Source organism: Leucoraja erinacea, chromosome 33 (assembly GCF_028641065.1).
Source record: "Leucoraja erinacea ecotype New England chromosome 33, Leri_hhj_1, whole genome shotgun sequence".
Lineage (NCBI taxonomy): Eukaryota > Metazoa > Chordata > Chondrichthyes > Rajiformes > Rajidae > Leucoraja > Leucoraja erinaceus.
The window spans coordinates 4,375,339-4,396,659 of record NC_073409.1 but is presented as its reverse complement, the minus strand read 5'-3'; the positions used below and the strand labels follow the sequence as shown (position 1 = coordinate 4,396,659).

The following is a 21,321-nucleotide window of genomic DNA, read 5'->3' as shown; positions in this document are numbered from 1 at the left end:
CTTAGCTGCTACTAGCCAAGTCAAACGATATATTTAAAAAAAACCATATATATCATTTTGGAATTACATATTTTCTCCTCTTATGTGGCTGAAATAATGACTGAAATAATGAAATATCGCTATTGTCAATTTTTTTTTCAATTGTATAGTTTTTTTGGTGTGTTGTTGGATTATCGTTAAAATGTCATCATGGCTGCTTGATCAAAATTGACACCAATTAAGATGTAAAACAAAGCTGTGGATGTTATTTAAACCTGATGTTAAGATATCAATCCTCTGAAGAAGGGTCTCGACCCGAAACGTCACCCATTCCTTCTCTCCAGAGATGCTGCTTGTGCCCGCTGAGTTACTCCAGTTTTTTGTGTCGATCTTCAATCTATAAGGGGGTTGCACGTAAGGTCATAGGGCTTGACGCACGGAGCCGCTCAATCCATCTGGAGGACATCCGTCACTTCCGGTATATGTTATTAATACAAGAAACGCGTACTTTCCTACCTGTTAAAAACTGCCAAAATGTTGAATTTTTTCGCTGAAAAAATTTGTGGGAGCCGGGGTAAGTGTGAGAGACATGTACCCAACTTTAGAATTCTAAAAGTGAAGCGAAATGAAGGTATAGAGAAGCGAGAACTGAAGGGACAACAACAGCTAAAGTGCATGACGAACATTGGCCGTGCAGATATCGGAATTGAAACTATTGGAAATTATCGCGTTTGCTCACTGCATTTCATCAAGTAAGGCATTATTTGTGTTTTTTCTTGATTCCTTTTGGTATCTAAAAAGCCTCAGAAGGGATAAATCTGGCTGTAAATGTTTCTTCAGGTGCGTTTTCTTTTTGTATGTAAAAACCCACTTGAGAACCATGGGCGATTTAAAAAATTTACAGCCAGATTTATCACTTCTGAAACTTTTTAGATGCCAAAGGAATAAAACCCCCCCCACAAATGATGCTTTATTGTTGATGAAATGCAGTGAGCAAACGGCCAATGTTCGTCAAGCACTCTGGCTGCTGTTGTCCCTTCAGCTCTCGTTTCTATCTATCGTCATTTCTCCTCACTTTTGGAATTCTGAAGTAGTTAAATGTCTCTCACGCTTATCCCGATTTCCATAATTATTTACAGCGCAAACATTGACCATTTCAGCGGGTTTTAACGGGCCCGCTACGCTGGAAACAATGGTCAGTGCTGACCTGCAGTTCATCGCGTGTACTCCAGTTGGCGTAGCATCGCAACAGTAGGGGTCATGGGTCGTGACCCAACTGCCGTGAAACCTCCCTATACTTGATTGATAGATGATATCTGAATCAAAGATGGGTTCAGAATAAGCAGGATAAATGTTGGCTCAAAATAATTATCAATATAAGGGGAATATTAAAGCTGGCAGTGACTCAGAAAGAACAGGTGCCCTGAGCCAAGAAGAATGTTTTAACATGATAAATTCAAAAACCTCAGGATGTCTGTCCTTGAGTGCTCTAGCCAGTGAATTTCCAGATGGTGAGATGAATGACTAATTTCTGCCATGCATTCTACCATGTTAAAATCACATTTGCTTTAAAAGGAGCATTCTATTGGTTAAGAGTTTAAGAAATAACTGCAGATGCTGGTAAAATCGAAGGTAGACACAAAATGCTGGAGTAACTCAGTGGGTGAGGCAGCATCTATGGAGCGAAGGAATTGGCGATGTTTCTGGTGTTGTGCCTTGATGTTTTATCTTTGAGCAGTTACGGCACTTGGCTTGCTTTTTATTATGGACAAAAAAAGCCAATACACAATAGTCATATTGTCCCTTACTGTCATGTTAGTGACCCCTGGAGGATCATTGTCCTATAAGCGTTTCAGCTGCCATATTTACACACAAACCCCCAACACAATTAATTTGCATTTTTCATAAACATCTCACATAGCTGTGGAAGGCCCAAAAAAACTTATCTCTTTGCACTCTCCCCCCATATTGTCACTCTCCACACATATTGTCCCTTACTTTCTAAGTGTCTACGTTGTATCATTGTCCATAAGCTTTGCTGATTGTTGCCTGACTGCTTAATATAATAATAGCCCAAACGTTAGTCATCTATTTTGTAATGTCACTTTCTAAAATCTAGTTGTAAACATTTTTTTTTGCCGATTAGCCCAAATGTGAGTTAAATTTGAGAAACTTGTATTTTTTTAATTTGAATTTCCACTAATTTAATTAATGCGTTTTACTTTTAATGTTTAGTATTTTTTTTGTAATATTGAACATTCTAAAATCTAGTTTTAAACTTTTTACATGAGACGTTTAGTCAAAAAACGTGTTGGTACGAGAGAGAAAAAATGTATCTAATTTTGGCCTCTTCAATTATTTAAAAAAAAATCCTATTAGATATTGCCTTCTTCAATCTCATTAGCTGCAAAGCCAGGATTTATAACGCTGTATGTCTTACACAAGTCAATTTAGATCAATTTTAGTTTAGTTTAGAGATACAGCGCGGAAATAGGCCCGTCTGCACCAACCAGCGATGCCTGGATATTAAGGGATTGGACACGCTAGAGGCAGGAAACATGTTCCCAATTCCAGAACCAGGGTCCACAGTTTAAGAATAAGGTAGGCCATTTTGAACAGAGATAAGGAAAACCTTTTTCACCCAGAGAGTTGTGAATCTGTGAAATTCTCTGCCTCAGAAGGCGGTGGAGGCCAATTCTCTGGATGCTTTCAAGAGAGAGTTTGATAGAGCTCTTGAAGATAGCGTAGTCAAGGGATATGGGGAGAAGGCAGGAACCCGGGACTGATTGTGGATGATCAGCCATGGGTCGGAGGGCCGAATGGCCTCCGCCTGCACCTATTGTCTATTGCCCGCACACTATCTTACACAGATTAGGAACAATTTACATTTATACCAAACCAATTAACCTACAAACTTGTACGTCTTTAGGGTGTGGGAGGTAACCGAAGATCTCGGATAAAACCCATGCAGGTCACGGGGAGAACGTATAAACTCGGTACAGACAGCACCCGTAGTCGGGATCGAACCCGGGTCTCTGGCGCTGTAAGGCAGTAACCCTACCGCTGCGCCACCGTGCCAACCAAATTGTTTTCAGTTTGCATAATTCTAAATTTTCCCTGCTTCTTTTTCTCATTCTTTGGGAATAAATAATGAAGGAGGAAAAAGAGTTCTTCACCTCATGTGCATTCAATTAATGCGGGATTCATTAATATTTCTTCTCTGGGTATTCTATGGCAGTACTGACCGTTTTTAAACAACTGTTCCATATGTATAGGATTTCCCATAGTTTACAGGATTTCTGATTTCTGATTCAAAGATAAGGACAAGGACTTCCTGAAATTGTCTGGCCTGCAGGATTTCCTGTGAAAAATAAAAGCTATGACACTTCTATGGCCACTGAGGATTGAAATTCCCTCTCTTTATATCACAATGGGCCTTCATTAGTGTTGATCTTCTTGCCAGATGCCTTTGTAGACATTTTTTCTTTCAAGCTATGTTAGTACTTTGTGCTAAATGAACTGTAGGAGATGGGCAGCTTATGACCCAGCTGTATGAATATTGATTTCTCTAATTCAAGTAGCTCTTGCTTTCCCTTTCTCTCTGTCCCTCCCCCAACCTAGTTCGCTGACTAGTTTCACTGTCCTCCTGATTAATTTTTCTGATTGTGTGCCTCGTTGTCACCTTCCCCTCAGCTAGCAATGAACCATTCTTGAGCATTGTCTGCTGTGATCTGTTGTTTCAACACCTTCCCCGTCCATATCTCTGGTCTCCATCTCTCCCGACTCTCAGTCTGAAGAGGGTCTTGACCCGAAACGTCGCCCATTCCTTCTCTCCAGAGATGCTGCCTGAGTTACCCCAGCATTTTGTGTCTATCTTCTTGTAGGGGATAGGTGTGCAGTTAATATCAGAGGATGGGCTGTTCAGAATACCTGGTAGCAACGGAGTAATGAAATTGAGTTTATTGTCGTAAGTGAGGTACAGTGCAAATCTTGTTTGCATCATTTCAGGCCCATAGACTCCATCAAATTACAAGTGCTATCGCACCGTTTAAGAAATATTTAGACCTATACATGAATAGGGTAGATTTAGAGGGATATGGGCAAAAAGCAGGTAGATTGGGCTAGTGTAGATGGCACCATCTGGATCGGCATGGGCAAGTCGTGGACTCGTCTTCTTGAAGGATGCTCTGACGTTGGCCTCTAAGACTGATCTCAGGGTCTGTGGGGGCTTACGTACTTCCATCTGGACATTAGGGGAAAGTGTAAAATGAACAATATTAGTTCAGATTCAGATTCAATTTTAATTTTAATTGTCATTGTCAGTGTACAGTACAGAGACAACGAAATGCATTTAGCACCTCCCTGGAAGAGCGACATAGCAAATGATTTGAATAAATAATAATAAGTGTCCGGGGGGGGGTGGTGATTGGCAGTCACCGAGGTACGTTGTTGAGTAGAGTGACAGCCGTCGGGAAGAAGCTGTTCCTGGACCTGCTGGTTCGGCAACGGAGAGACCTGTAGCGCCTCCCGGATGGTAGGAGGGTAAACAGTCCATGGTTGGGGTGAGAGCAGTCCTTGGCGATGCTGAGCGCCCTCCGCAGACAGCGCTTGCTTTGGACAGACTCAATGGAGGAGAGCGAGGAATCGATGATGCGTTGGGCAATTTTCACCACCCCCTGCAATGCCTTCCGGTCGGAGACAGAGCAGTTGCCATACCATACTGTGATACAGTTGTGATGTAGTTCCACTGCCAGTTACGTCTGATTTTAATTTCCAGTTTTTTTTTCATGCCAAAATTCAATATATTTATCGAACTGACTCAGTCATAACATTCACATCACAGAACTGTAGGGTCAGAAGAGCATGGTAGTTTAAATTATTGGATCTCATCCAAAGGGCTGGACTATTGATGTGGAGGTCTGTGTATAATTCCACTGCGGCAACTGAGGAATTTAATTTAATTAAGCAAATTGGGAATCTAGAATGGAATCACTAACTGTGCCGTTGAGCCTATGTGTATCAATACTGCACCATCTGACTTTTGCTACAGGTTTAGGGCTGCAATGTTGTTGGTTCTTAATCATCTTACAAAATAGTCCAGCAGACTACGCAGTTAGTGAAGGGAATAAATGCTGAGCTTTTCTACTGATCCAGTAGGAAGTATTCACAGATGCAATGTTTCCTGCTAAAGGACATACTCCTTTGTCTCTTCTACATTGTTTTTCTTTGAATAACTCGTACTTAACACTGCTTGGACACATCTGGCACCATTTATTCAATAGGTGTTATAGTTATCCTCTCATGCTGTTCTTGATTTGAGATTCTTCTCAGCCAGAAATGCCCAGAGTTTTTCTGGGGAATTAGTTTTGTGCAGATCGTAGTGTGTGAGTTACTCTTATAACCTTCCAGCACCTTGTGGCACACAACGACATGCTGAGCTTCTGTAAAGCACAGGAGAGGACAAGGGGATATCTCAGCCAAAGACGAACACAGGAAATACACCAATTCAAACGCTGTCACTGAATGTGGAGGATATCCAGGGAACATGCAAAAGAAAAACAAGGAAGTGAAAACAGGATGTGGAATGATGAGCGACAGTTTGTCAAAGGGGTTGAAACTGAAGTGCAGGAAGTAAACAATACGTGTTGATCCTGTTCGAGTAAAAGACGTTACTCCATGGAGTAACCCCTCTGGTCAGGCAGCATGTCTGGAGAGTAACCCCTCTGGTCAGGCAGCATCTCTGGAGAACATGGATCGGTGATGTTTCGGGTCGGGACTCTTCTCCAGATTCCGAAATGTCACCTACCCATGTTCTCCAGGGATGTCTGCCTGATCTGCTGAATTACTCCAACACTTTTTTTTGTAAACCCGCATCTGCAATTCCTTGTTTCTACATGAAGGTCCTGTATATAATCAGCAAACACTTAAACTCAACTGGAAGTAAATCAGGATTGGCATCACATGCACAAGATACACAATAGACAGTAGATGCAGGAGTAGGCCATTCAGCCCTTCGAGCCAGCACCGCCATGGCTGATCATCCCCAATCAGTACCCCGTTCCTGTCTTCTCCCCATATCCCTAGACTTCGCTGTCTTTAAGAGCCCTATCTATCTCTCTCTTGAAAGCTCTCTCTGAGGCAGAGAATTCCAAAGACTCACAACTCTCTGTGAGAAAAAGTGTTTCCTCGTCTCCGTTCTAAATGGCTTACCCCTTATTCTTAAACTGTGGTCCCTGGTTCTGGACTCCCCCAACATTGGGAACATGTTCCTGCGTGTCCAAACCCTTAATAATCTTATGTGTTTCAAAAAGAACCACTCTCATCCTTCTCAAATCCAGAGTATACAGTTCCTTGAGAATTGTGTCACAGGTGAAGGCTTGCTTGACTTCATCGATCAGGGCATTGAGTATCAGACATTGAGGATGTCATGTTACAACTGTATAAGATGCTGGTGAGACCACTCTTCGAGTATTGTGTGCAGTTGTGGTTGCCTAGCTATGGGAAGGATGTAATTGAGCTGAAAAGTGTGCAGGAAAGTTTCACAAGGATGTCATCGCGACTGGATAGATTACGGCATTTCACTGTGGATTGCAGGGGGCTGAGGGGTAAGAAAAAGAATAGGTGATATTTCTGATCAAATCCCAATTATGATGGGAGATACTGTGCCCATTTTCCTGACAAGGACAACTTCATCAGGAACTGCGCACCAGCACTTTAAAATAAGTGCAAGAAGATTTTTAGGCGTGATTTACACATTGCAGCAGACCCAGGTGTTTTTAGTTATTGGACAGAGGGGTTCAAGGAAAGAGCGTTAATGTCGCGGCCCTGTTTCCACCAACCTCTCCACCACCACGTACAAGAAGCACAAGTCAGAAACCATTATGTGTAGATGCTGAGAAGTGTGTTCAGCTGGGGCTGAACAATTTCTAATCTTGTGTGTGCTCAAGAAGAAGAAGAAGTTTTCGGGCATAAGTTCTGTTTCAGACCATGGAAACTAATGGGGTTGTGCCACAAGAGCTTTTGTCTAATGGAGACGAAACACATGTACTATGTGGAAGCAAACATGTTGAGAATTTGTTTGCTGGCTCAAAGGGCCGATTGGCCTACTCCTGCACTTATTGTCTATTGTCTATTGAATCTGTGGAATTCTGTGCAATTCATTATCACAGGTGGCTGTGGAGGCCAAGTCAATGGATATTTTTAAGGTGGAGATTGATAGGTTCTTCATTAGTTAGGGTGCTAAGGGTAATGGGGAGAAGGCAGGAGAATGGGGTTGAGAGGGAAAGATAGATCAGCCATGATTGAATGGCGGAGTAGACTTGATGGGCCGAATGGTTTAGTTCTGCTCCTACAACTTATGAACATTCTGAAATGATGAAGAGGCCAGGAATGAAGACAAAGGTTAGGAAGAGCATGAGAACTGAAGGCTGGAACCAGCTGTCCAGCGCACCCTGGGAGTTAGAGGTCTCTGAAGAGCAGCAGTTGTCTTGTAGATTAACTCAGTTGCTTCCTCTGTTTGTCTTATACTTATTGAGCGTTTTGGGAAGATTGAATCAGGAAACTGGCATAGGAGCTAACACTGAGGAGGAAAAGCTTTCTGGACAGCAAACTGAAGATTTTTGTCTTTACAAGTTTGGAAAACACATCCTCCAATTCAAGGAAAGGCATCTTGCGGGACTCCAGCATATTGATGAAAACTCGACTATTAACTCTACATTGTCATCTGAGGAGGAAAATTATTGAACATGTTTTAAACTTGACTTGGGTAGCATAATGAATTGGACGATAACATAATTGTTACATTAGTTTTATTTATGAATGGAAAATATACGTCGCTATTTATATTGCCCAACTGTAATTAATTTACTCTCATCTAATTATCAATTTTGTTCTACAACATGGGTTGTGTGGTCTGTGTGAGATGAGATTAGATAGATTGTGAATATTTTGTTGTCTTCAAAAGTGGAACGTAAAACTTTACATCATTTATAATTTATTATTAAAGAAATAGTAGCAGCGCATGTCAAAAACAAATTAATGACAGGATTGTGCAGGATTGGTGTGGGTTTACAAAAGGGAAGTCATGTTATCAAATTCAGTGCAGAGGTAGAGTTGCTGCCTCACAGCGCTTGCGGCACCAGAGACACGGGTTCGATCCTGACTACGGGTGCTGTCTGTACGGAGTTTGTATGTTCTCCCCCTGACCGCGTGGGTGGGAGGTGGGGGAGGGGATAGGGTGAGGATGAGGGGGGTGGGTTGGTGAGAACCAGCCAACATAGTGGATTTGTCTTGAGGAAGGTCTTTGATGCCACAGAAGAGGTTACCAAATAACGTTAGGGTGACAGATAGAAAATGTTGTGGGAATAAACAAGTCATTTCACATCGAGAGGCTGTGACTATTAAGGTGCCACAGGGATCTATTGCGTTTACAATCTATATCACTGATTTGGGTGTTGATGCTGGAATCTTGAGCAGAACACAAAGAGCTGGGGGGGTCTCTACAGATCAGGCAGCATCTGTGGAGGGAATAGACAGATGATGTTTCATGTCGGGACCCTTCTTCAGATCGAGTGGAATAGGGGGAGAAAGCTGGAAAGAGAGGTGGGGCAGGACAAAGCCTGGCAGGTGATAGGTGAATACAGGTGAGGTGTGGGGGTTCATTCACAGTATATTGTTTGAATTAGTCCCATTGTTGAAACTCCCAGGTGGAAAGAGAAATAAATATTTCTATCTGTAGAAAGTGAAGACAAAAGTGACTTATATATAGACCCATCATCACCCATAAAGGTGGGTTTCTGTTTTAGGTAATGTTTCAGTTTATGCTGCTGGCCTCGTTATTGGTATGATGAACATGTGTAGTGATTGTTTTCTGGTCTGTTCTATGTTGGCAAAGATGTGGAACAAAATCACCAGCTATGGTGATAAATCCAGCTAAAATAAAAACCACTGTGTCGCCCTGAACATTCCTGCTGAACATTGTGGTTCCGTTGTGTAATACCAGATTCTCAACATGGATTTAAAAACCGGATTTTCAAAATGGATTTTAAAAACCTTAAGTCCAGTTGAGAGGAAAATGTGATCTGTGCCGCACTCTAGTTGAATGGAATATTCACAAGAGCATAATCATGTGATGTCGGGTCAGATGTTTGCTATTCCGCGGCATGACGTGTACGTGGTATTGTGTTCCTCATTAATTACAACATCTTTTGAAGGAGTTTGTTGTTTTGATAGGAACTGCACAGATACAGTCTGATTAAACCGAAGATAGACACAAAAAGCTGGAGTAACTCAGGGGGGACAAACAGCAATAGGTGATGTTTCGGGTCGAGTCTCCAGGGATACTGTTTGTCCCGCTGAGATACTCCAACTTTTTGTGTCTATCTTAAGTTTAAACCAGCATCTGCAGTTCCTTTCTACACGTACAGTCTGATGAAAGCTGGACGTGCTGAAGTACAGATCTTGGCTCAGTACTCCCATACATGGCTGTAACCTACTTTCATCCACGCTGCTGTGACCACCACTTCCCATTAACCCATTTCTCTCATCATGAATGCCCGTAATCTCTCAATCCCGCCCTCACATCAGATGTATGGAATTCCAGCTGCAGGCACTCTAGTGCAGGCCAGATGTTGGTATACTGGGCATCGGAGCAATTATATTGCATTACTTTGCAATATAGCAGGGAATTATGGTTGGGGATTTAAAAAAAAAAAAAAATCATAACACAGTTCTTGATTCACAACGTTGCCATGACAACATGCCACCATTTATGAAGCCATCAACAGTTTGAGCTTCATTTTATAATTTGACACTGTTCTATTTATTATATTTCGATCAGTTATTTATTCACCATTTGTTACATGTGATTTTCCCCATTTAACTTGTTATTTCTGGCAATGAGCATCTTAGCCTCGACAAGGGGTGCCAGGAATGTGTGTTAAGTGAGAGGCTGGAAGATGAGTGAGAGAGAATATGAATTTTTTAAATTCTATTTTATTTTTATATTATGAAAGATTTTAATTTTCCCATTGCATGTGTCATTATCACACAGTGTCCCACATTAAAGGGCCTGTCCCACTTACTCGATTTTTTCGGCAACTTGCCGGCACCCGTCATAGTCGTAGCAGGTTGCCGGAAATGTTCAACATGTTGAAAATCCAATGACGACCAGAAAAAGGTACGACTCTTTGCGTGGGGTGACTCCTGAATGGTCGTGAGTAGTCGCCCAAAGAGTCGTACCTTTTTCTGGTTTCTGCTGGATTTTCAACATGTTGAAAATTTGCGGGGACCTGCCGCGACTATGACGGGTGCCGGCAAGTCACCGAAAAAAATCACGTAAGTGGGACAGGCCCTTAATGCAAACCGTGACACATAATATTAATTTATTCACTGTTCCAAATCACTGCATAACATTCTTCCACATGAGCGGAAAGAAAAGCAACTTATTTGTAAAACGTATGAAATAGTATCTGAGCTCTGGATCATTCTGAGCGTTGTGCGTGTTATTTGAATTTTTTATCACGGTGAAATTTATATTGCAGTGCAATAATCCACAGGGAAAATAATTGACGTTTTTTCATCAACTGGATGCTTTCCAAGTTCGGCTCGTTGGTTGTATTTTTTGCAATACAGCATATGTCTGAACGCACCACGATAATCGTGGAAGTTATAGATCATATTAAAGTCTCAAAATGATTGGGATCTATATTCAGCAGGAATATTGTATAACACTGAATTAGTGATCATTGTGGGAGTCCTGAAATATTTCATTTCATTTTAATGTCCTTATACAATTGTTTTTCAGGAAGTGTGTAGTCAGGAAGGCTAGGAGGGTGATATTCATTTCAGTCTAATATTCTAAATATTATCAGCTGGATAGATAGACACACAGTGTTGGAGTATCTCCGTGGGTCAGGCAGCATCTCTGGAGTAAAAGGATGGATGATGTTTTGGGTAAAGAATGGTCCCAACTCTGAAGACTGGAGTTTGAAGAAGGAGTTCCGACCCAAAACAAAACCGATTCCCTCTCTCCAGAGATGCTGCTTGAACGGCTGAGTTACTCCAGCACTTTGTGTCTATTTTCAGTGTATATCAGCATGGAAACATAGAAAAAAAGGTGCAGGAGGAGGCCATTTGGCCCTTCGAGCCAGCACCGCATTCATTGCGATCAAGGCTGATTGTCCCCAATCAATAACCCATGCCTGCCTTCTCCCCATATCCCTTGATTCCACTAGCCCTTAGAGCTTTATCTAACTCTCTCTTAAATCCAGCCAGTGATTTGGCTGCCATTGCCCTCTGTGGCAGGGAATTCCACAAATTCATATCTCTCTGGGCGAAAAAGTTTTTTCTCACCTTAGTCTTAAATGGCCTCCCCTTTATTCTAAGACTGTGCCCCCTGGTTCTGGATCTGCAGTTCTTTTCCACACATCAGCTGGGTAGCTTGCTTTAATATTGTTGGGATTATTCTGTACTTCAGTTAATGCAGAATCACTAATTTAGGTTCAGTTTGTGACATTATGCAGGATAGGACACACTTGATGGAAATATACAAGCCACCTTTTAAGTCCATTGTGCCCATATAGTTTATTTGAAAGCATTATTAAATTAGTCTCTCTACCTTCTGCTTTCCCTACAGTCCTGCAACCATTACCTTTTAAAATATTTATTCAATTTATTTTTTGAAGGATGTTACTGCTTCCCATTCCGCCATTTTTAGAAGGGGCATTCAAGATCGGAATAGCATGCTGTATTGAAAAACATATTTTACCTGATTCATTTATTAATTGCCTAAAATGTATCCCCTGACTGCCTGTGGAAATCGATTCTCGTACTTTTTTACCTCTTGAACACTTTAGCACATCCCTTATTAACATTATCTGCTGTACAGTGAACAAATGATTCAGACTTACCCTTTCTCATTAGTGTCCTGCTTGGTATCATTCTATTCTATTGCCTGCACGCCCTCTCCAGGGCCTTTGTAATGCTCGAAATTGGACAGAATGCTACAACTGGTATTACCATGAATAAGCAAGACCTTGCATCTATATTGCAGACTTCCTACAATTGCAAGGAAATTGCAAAGTGCAAATTTTGAATAAGGACTCCAAAATGCTTATTCTGTATTATGTACTAAAGTCACAAAATTGTAAATGGTTATTACCTAAGTTGCTAAGCATTTTCATTATATTATTAAGCTAGTATTTGTAGCTGTGCTCCGTTTACACTTAGCCTTTTGATATCCATTCAATGTGTTGGCATAGGGCAGTACAGGGTGTGACGGGTTGAATTGTAGTCTTGAGGGCCTGTCCCACTTTCACGACCTAATTCACGAACTTTTTTACTCGTGGACATTTTTCATCATGCTAGAAAAAACGCCTCAACCTACTTGATGCCACGAGTACCTACGACTAGCATCACAACCTGCTACGACTTACCTACGACCTCCTGCGACCTTGTGACGATCATGCAGCGAGTACGAGTCAAGGGCAAACACGGCAGAGGTTGTGAATTAGGTCATGAATAGGCCCTTTACAGCGCCAGAGACGCAGGTTCAATCCTGACCACAGGTGCTGTCTGCGCGGAGTTTGCACATTCTCTCTGTCAGTTTGACGAAAGGTCTCGACCCGAAAAGTCACCCATTCCTTCTATCCAGACATGCTGCCTGTCCCGCTGAGTTACTCCAGCATTTTGTGTCTATTTTCGGTGTAAACCAGCATCTGCAGTTCCTTCCTACACATTCCCTGTGACTGCGTGGGTTTTCAGTGCCCTTCACACCCAAAAACAGGTCAGTTTTGTAGGTAATTGGCTTCCGTCAATTTGTGGATGTAAAAGTGGGATAAAGTAGGACTGGTGTGAATGGGCGATCGATGGTTGATGTGGAGTCAGTGGGTCAAAGGCCTTGTTTCCATGCTGTGTCTTTCAATGTTGCAGGATTTGTCTGTGGAAATACATGTTATATTAGTTTCGTCAAGGTAAAAAAGATTGATCACTGGACAGCATTACATGACTCTGTTCTGTTTCTTGGGTGCAGTATTAAAAAAGGCAGAAAAACACAAAATGCTGGAGTAACTCAACGGGACAGGCAGCATCTCTGGAGAGCAGGAATGGGTGACATTTCGGGTCCAGCCCCTTCAGCTGACCTAGACCAGCAGGAGGCAAACGGGCAGTATTTCTATTTCTGATTTATTTTTATTACTAGTTTATGAATTTGTGGCTCTTATGGAATGTCTTTGATTGCAGCACTCGGGGCTTTTTTTTGCATTAGTGTTGTGGTTATTGATTTATTGATATTTTGTTTATTATATTTTGCTGCTGCAAGTAGGAACATAAGATGTAAGAATTTCATTGTTCCTTTGTTGGCATCTATGACAATTAAACACTATCGACGCTCCTGACTCTTGACTTTTCTGCTTGCACCTCTGTGAAGTGGCCTGGGATTTAGAATGGTGCAGCGTAGATGTCTGTTGTCATTGCTAATCCTGAAGAAATAGCTGTGTGAAGGAGGTCCCTGAGCACTTAAGATGTATGGCATTGGATTCCCATGTAAATTAGTGACTTCAGAAGAATGTAGGAATAAGATAAAATAAATGAAATAACAAGCAAGGTACAGAAATAGTACCAGTCTACAATATTCTGGGAGAATAATAAAACATGAATGACCGGTCATTGATATTAAAGTTGACTCCAATTAGTTTATATCCCCATAATCGTGACTAACAGTCCTGATTTTCAAACCTTTCCCACTTAAGCTTGAAGTGCAGTGAATTCTGCATGTTATTGAAGCAGTCAGCCCTTTGTGTTTGTGATGGCTTACAGCTATACTTTGACTTTTAAAAAATATCTGATTTTCTCAACAAGTAGAATTGTCATTATTTCATGACAAATTCAGCTTAACGGCAATGAGAAAGAATCCGCAAATGATTTATTTTTTGTTTAATAAATTTAACCAAACACGTCTTGTGGAGTTTTTTTTCTTCCGTGAACCACTCTATAAGTGAGCTGCAGATTTGACGAGCACCAGCTCTGTGTTTCTTACTGAGCACTGCTCTTATCAAAGGGAAAAAAAAAAATCCCAGCCTCTGAGCAAATGGAGGCTGGTATCTCTTGCGAAGCCTCGCCGGGCCTTGTTAACAGATTACAGCATTCCAGATGTACTCTTGTGCACGGAACAAGGCTCACGCTATTGTGCGACTGACTAATGATACAAAAGAACAGAATAATTTCATGGCTTTGGGGCTGAAAGCTGAAGCTGAAGTGGTGATAAGGTGACAGGACTTGGATATCGGCAAGGCGGCATGGTGTGTTATCTTTTAATGGAGTGCTGTTGCTTGCAGCTCCCTTGTGTTGACAACAGCCCCTCCCGAGTCCAATCGAGTGGCAGCTTCCAGAAGTGGTAGCACAAGCCTGTGTGCTGAGCTTTTTTCCCAGTGGAGGGTGAATATTTGCTTTGCTCGTATCAATGCTGGGAACTGTCTGAGTTGGCAGCAGGAAGACACTGGGCTCGAACTTCATGACCTTCATGGTACCAAATAACAGAACCATGTAAGGCCATGGTGAGCAGAGTGCCCTGCCCATTGGCTGGGGAGGGAAGATCAAGGCCTTGAACTTCTGACAGGTGTTAGAGATGACAGCGCCTGTTTACCATGTGCTGATTTAGTGACTGTCCACAGAATAGTGGATGTTCGGGCAGAGTTAGCACATAAGAGGCACAACCTCTGTCAAGTTCTTCCCCAAAACCGCAATCCTTCTGCTTCAGATTAAAAAAAAATTCAAATCTCTGTGAAACTGTGTTTCTGTCGGGTGAAACAGTAGTTTAGTTTAGGAGATATAGCGTGGAAACAGGCCCTTCGGCCCACTGAGTCTATACCAATCATCGATCACCCATACACAAGTTCTATGCTATCTTACCTTCGTGTCCTACACATTGGGGGGAATTTACAGGAGCCAATTAGCCTACAAACCCGCACGTCTTTGGGATGTGGGAGAAGATCAGAGCACACGGAGGAAAACCCTGTGGTCACAAGGAGAGCGTACAAACTCTGCACAGACAGCACCTGTAGTCAGGATTGAACCTGGGTCTCTGGCACTAAGAGCTTGCAGCTCTACTACTGCGCCACTGTGCCGTACATGATGATGACCAGGTAGCGAGGTATATTCCACGTTTGAAGAAGTGTCTCGACCCGAAACGTTGCCTATTTCCTTCGCTCCAGAGATGCTGCCTCACCCACTGAGTTTCTACAGCATTTTTGTCTACCTTCGATTTTCCAGCATCTGCAGTTCCTCTTAAACATTCCACGTTTGAATGTTGTGCAACTCAGAAGGGAGCCTTCAAGTGGTGGAATTCACACGTTCTTGCTTTGCTTGTCTTTTTTCTTGGTGGGCTTCCCATCTTTGGGAAGTGTTCTGGAAGAAGCCTGATTGCATCTTGTAATTGTACTCCTAGAGGCCCTGTGGAAGAGCGAGTGGATGTTTAAGGTGCATCTGGACTACTCTGACCTGGGTGGCGTTGAGTTCCTTGGATATCGTAGAGTCATAGTCACATGACATGGAAATAGGTCCCTCAGCCCAACTCCTCCATGCCGATCAAGATGCACCTTCTAAGTTGGTCCCATGTGCTCACCTTTGGCCCATATCCCTCTAAACCTTTCCTATCCATGTACCTGTCAATTCACTTCTAAACATTGACCACTTTGACTGATTCATGTATCAAATGAAGATGAGATTCATCTCTCTTGTAATGGTGTCGATGATGAAAGAGCCCAGCTATACTTTCTCTGCACACTCACAGGTGTGAAATGACTGCTTCAATGTGATATTTGTTCCCCTGTGAGGAATTGCACATGAATATGAATCACCTTCTGTGGAAGAGTGAAAAATGACCAGTAGAGGAATAGAAAGCTGAAATAAAAGTTAACAGATTAAACCAATATGGGGTGATGAAAATCTGGGAATAGAGGGATAATTCGCTATTTTAAAAGTTAGATGTGGCCCTTGTGGCTAAAGGGATCAGGGGGTATGGAGAGAGGGCAGGTACAGGATACTGAGTTGGATGATCAGCCATGACCATATTAAATGGCAGTGCAGGCTCGAAGGGCCGAATGGCCTACTCCTGCACCTATTTTCTATGTTTCTATGTTTCTATTAAGCTGGTGGAAAATGTTAGTTGCAATTATTCAGAGGCTGTTTGGTGGTGCTCAGTTTCGTGGTGGATTTATAACACTGTTGGGACGACAGGTTGTCTTGGTTGTTGCCCCAACAATTGCCTTGGATCAGGAGGGTGACAGCAACGATGGTCCCCAATCATGTTCCCATCCTGTGCTCTTCCCTTTGATCTTTTACGCTTAGGACAATGGGGAGGTGGTCTGATAGCCTGCCATCTTCCTGTCCCTACCAATACCACGGTGGGCCAAAGGAAATGACAACCATGCTACTGAGCACCCTGTGGAGATAGAGGGTGCAGTGAACGTTGGGGTGATATGTCCCCATTATATCCTGACTGTACTCGTGGAATAAACCCTGTAAATTGTAAATTGGCCCTGGTGTGGTAGGGAGTTGTTGAGAACGTGGGCTAACATAGGACTATTGTCAATGGGTGATCAGTGGTCAGTGTGGAGTTGCCCCTGGTGTGGTCGGGAGTTGTTGAGAACGTGAGCTAACATAGGACTATTGTCAATGGGTGATCGGTGGTCAACGATGGACTTGGTTGGACTAAGGGCCAGTTTCCATGTCGTATCTCTCAATCAATTCAATCAATGAACTCCCCAGTTGCCTATACCAAGCTTCACACCAGTGCTAATCTTGGAGTGTGTAGTGGTCCAAAATAGTTGTGAAAGTATTCCAGATGTAATGGTATTGAAACCTACAGTCACATACAGCAAATGCATGAAAGGCAATTACAGTCCAATGCCTGTTGTGTTATACCTTTAAAAAAAAAAAGGTTCATAATAAACTGAGTCCAAAACAGTTGAAGAATCTGTAAACAGGAAATGGGTTGGAAGAGAGACCAAGTCGATTCAAAACCACAAATAAAACTGCACCTTGTGCCCTGATATAAATAAACAGTAATGTGTGCTGTACCTGGAAAAATATAAATGAAGTACTGTATATTGTGATATTATCTCTTTTAAATTAAACTTCACGTTTCCAGCAATAGTTGTGAGAAATAAACATTTCAAGCTGAGCAACTGGCCATTCAGCTCATTGATTGCTCTAACTTGCAATGGAATTCTCACTTGGAACTATGAGTTAGATATTTTTCAGCACGTTATGCAGTTTAGAAGATCACTACACAATGAGTCAAGAAAACGCTATCTGCTTTAGTGTTAATTATGCTTCCTCCAAGGGTGAGTTCACACTCTGCAAATTTTTTGTCTGTACAAAGCTTCACACCAGTGCTAATCTTGGAGTGTAAATTGGGTCGTGTGGTCCAAGATGGTTCTTAAGCAAAACAGATGAGCTACCTCCTAGGGGGAGTCTCACCGAGTTTCCTTCTGGTGTCAAATCAGCACTTGATGCAAGAATGCAGAACATTTGCAGTCTAACTGCACCGTTGGTGTAGAGTCAAATCACTTTGCACTAATGATACACTTTGATTGCGACTGCACCTCATTGTATAATTATTTACATAAAGTAAGACCTTTTTCAAAAATTACAATTAAGCCACATTGCTGCCGATCAAAATGTGCTTTATATTAGCGTCAGATCATAAGATCAGAATTAAGCTAGTCGGGCCATCGAATCTGCTCCGCCATTCGATCATGGATGGCTCGATTGTAATCATGTGTTGTCTTTCCATTGACTGGAAAAGCACGTAACGAGAAGCTTTTTGCTGTACCTCTCCCTGTACGTGTGACAATAAACTCAACTTCAAGCCTATTTCCTTCCCTTTCGGGTTTCGGCCTGAAACGTTGCCTATTTTCTTCGCTCCATAGATGCTGCTGCACCCGCAGAGTTTCTCCAGCACTTTTGTCTACCTCCAAAGTTTAAAAAGATGTGGGGACAAGTTTTTTTTTTTTAAACAGAGGGTGGTAGGTGCCAAGAATGCGCTGTCAGGGGTGGTGATAGAGTCAGATACGATAGTGGCAAGAGTATTTTCGATAGGTGCATAGACATGCAGAGAATGGTGGAATATGGATCAAGTGCAGGCAAATAAGGTGAGAGTATCTTGACGTCATGGCTGGCAGAATATTGTGGCTGAAGGGCCGTTCCTGTACTGTTCTGTTATGTGCACGAAGGAACTGCAGATGCCGGTTTAACCCGAAGATAGACACAAAATGCTGGAGTAACTCAGCGGGACAGGTGGCGTCTCTGGAGAGAAGGAATTGGCGACGTTTCGGGTCGAGACCCTTCTTCAGACTTCAGACGGGAGTCTGACCCAAAACATCACCCATTCCTTCTCTCCAGAGACGCCACCTGTCCCGCTGAGTTAGTCCAGCATTTTGTGTTTGTTCTATGTTATCGTTGCTTGTCCAGAGCTCCAAAAACGCCAGCGTTGGTATCGCATCAGTCTTGAATGGTGAATGATGTCGTGATGGACCTGCCCCAGCCTGAGACTGATGGATGGTCGCTGTGGCTTGGGGATGAGTGGGTAGCGATGTGTGCGTGTCCACAGCATGTGCTCACTTAGAGTCCTGCCGACTCCAGTTACTCATGGAAGCTATCGAGCATAATTTAACACCCCGCTACGTTTTGTGGTCGGTGTGGGTGTCATTACTTAATTATCTATCAGTAAACAGTTATTGCCACAGTAGGTCTGTAGTTTTATGTGAATTTTCCAAGTGTATTCCTTCACACAGCTGGTGGTCCCATGTTTAGGTTTATTTTTGTCATGTGTACCAAAAGCATTGTTTTGCATGCTATCCAAACAGATCTGATGTATTATTATACACAGTGGCGGACTGGGTCTAAAAATATTGGTTGCCAGCAGACAAAGGTGGCCCACTTCATCAGGGGCCCACTTCATCAGGGGCCCACTTGCCATCGGGCAAGCTGACACCCAGGCTAGTCCGCCACTGATTATACATAAATACAATAAAGTCAAACTTAAGTACAATAGGCAAAGCAAGGGGGGAAAGGTACAAAGTGCAGAATACATTAGCATTGTAGTGCATCAGTTCCAGAGACCAATGTCAACATCAATGGAGAAATGGAAGGTACTCTAGCTTTCTGCAAAGTACTGTTCAGAAGCCTGATAACTGAGGGGAAGAAGCTGTCCCTGAGTGATGTGTTCCTTCAAACCTCTGTACCTTTGGCCCATCAGGAGCAAGGAGAAAAGCGTCTTTTTAGCGCTGTCTAAAACTCGGTTGTCTTAAACCCGTTTACAAAAATAAATTCATAGATTTGATTTTAGCGAAGATACTTTCATTGAAGGGTGGAGAGGCGTAATTCTGCACCCCGGTACGTTTGGTGGTGATGGTGGGTGAGGGTGTCATGACGTGATTATCTGTCAGTGAACGGTTATTAACACAGCAGGTTTGTAGTTTTGTGTGAATTTTCCAATTGTATTTCAGACCTTAAGAAAGAAAGGACATAATGACTGTGATAGTCCTGAACCAGATGATTCTTTTGAGCACAGTCCGCTCATGGAGGACAAATACAGAAAGATTAATGAAGATAATGATGTAATGTTCAAGCGATATGGTGTAAGTACCTTCATCTGGTATTCTTTCTGTTGATTCTTTAAATCTGCTAGGCACTTAACAAGAAAGAACACAGAGGCTGCGACAGTCCCGAACCTGACTCCTCATACGTGCTCACCCCCCACACAGAGGAGAAATATAAAAAAATAAATGAAGAGTTTGATAACATGATGAGGAATCATAAACTCGCAGTAAGTAGATCTCGGCACGTGGTGCTCTTGCTTGAGAGGACTTTGATTACCTTGCTGCGTGACTGCCTGCTCGCTGCTGAAGCCTGCATGTGGGCTACTGAGCATAGTGAAGGCACACCAAGAATGAACACCTGCCTACCTCATGTAGCAAAAGTGTACCTAACCTCATGGGCTGATGGAGAACTAACTTGGCTAAGCCACCTCGAATCACCTCTTTCATAGTCTTTGCACACCTCTTGACTTTCCATCTCATCACCCTGATAATTGTGTGTTGTGTGTTGTGTGTGTGTGTGTGTACGTGTGTGTGTACGTGTGTGTGTACGTGTGTGAATTAATGAACACAATAACTTGCTTTAACATTTGGCCTTTGGACATTTTGTGTGCTCTAAGCTGTACCAAAGTTTTCTGAATGGCGTATTTGAGTGTGTGTGTCTGTGTATCTGTGTGTCTGTGTGTCTATGTGTCTGTGTCTCTCGTTTTCACTTTGGAACTGAACATTTGTAACGTTGGTAGACAAAAGTGCTGGAGAAACTCAGCGGGTGCAGCAGCATCTATGGAGCGAAGGAAATAGGCAACATTTCAGGCCGAAACCCTTCTTCAGACAAATCTCCATTTGTAACTTTCTAATGTGTTAGAATTAGGAGTAGTACAGCACAGGGACAAGCCCTACAACCTGTAATGTCTTTGCTGAAAATGATGCCAAGTTAAACTAATCATCTCAAGTGATCCATGTTCCTCTATCCGCTGCATATTTATGAGCTTATCCTAAATCCTCCAAAAGTCATTATTGTATCTGCCTTCAACACCACGTGTGGCCGTGCATCACCATCACCCACCACCCATTGTGTGTGTAAAACAAAAAGCACTTGCTCCGTACATCTCCTTTATGATGTGTTGGTTTTGAAAAATGTAAATGCCCGCTGCCCATCGATTACTTGGCCAAATAGGTTCTGACTGTCTACTGCGTAAATGTGCCCTGTCTCGAACCAATCCACCCCCACCCCCACCGCCTCCACTATTCAGGCACTGCGCTTCAAACCTTAGCCCCTGGCTGAAAAAGAATCCTTATCTCTTCTCAAATCTTACACCCGATTCTTCTGTTTATGTGCTGCAGGTTTTTAGGCCCCTCTGCAAGTGGAAATGTGTAGTTGTTATTTTTCTAGGTTCTTTGTTATTTTATATACCTCAATTAAGTTTCTCTTGGACAGCTCTATTACACACACACACACACACACACTGGAATGGAAACAGTGTGTTCATGTTCATAAGTTCAGAATTTACATGAGCCAAATTAGGCCATTCGGCCCATCAAGTCTACTCCGCCATTCAATCGTGGCTGATCTATCTTTCCCTCTCAACCCCATTCTCCTGCTTCTCCCCATAACCCCAGACACCTGTACTAACACATTTTATTTGTTACTAGACCAAGTGGGACCCGTTGGGTCCCTGTCACATGGGAGGCCTGTTTCCCCAACGCAACCCGTTCCCCCAACACAATGTTCCACCCCTAACCC

General features: G+C 42.6%; 1 protein-coding gene across 1 annotated transcript in view; it reads left to right on the top strand.

Moving 5' to 3' along the window:
* Positions 1 to 21,321, top strand: part of mef2aa (myocyte enhancer factor 2aa) — a 170,683-nt gene that overhangs the window by 116,431 nt on the left and 32,931 nt on the right. The window contains 1 exon segment of the mRNA XM_055661052.1: positions 19,488 to 19,619. Coding sequence (XP_055517027.1) covers positions 19,488 to 19,619 — 132 coding nt within the window.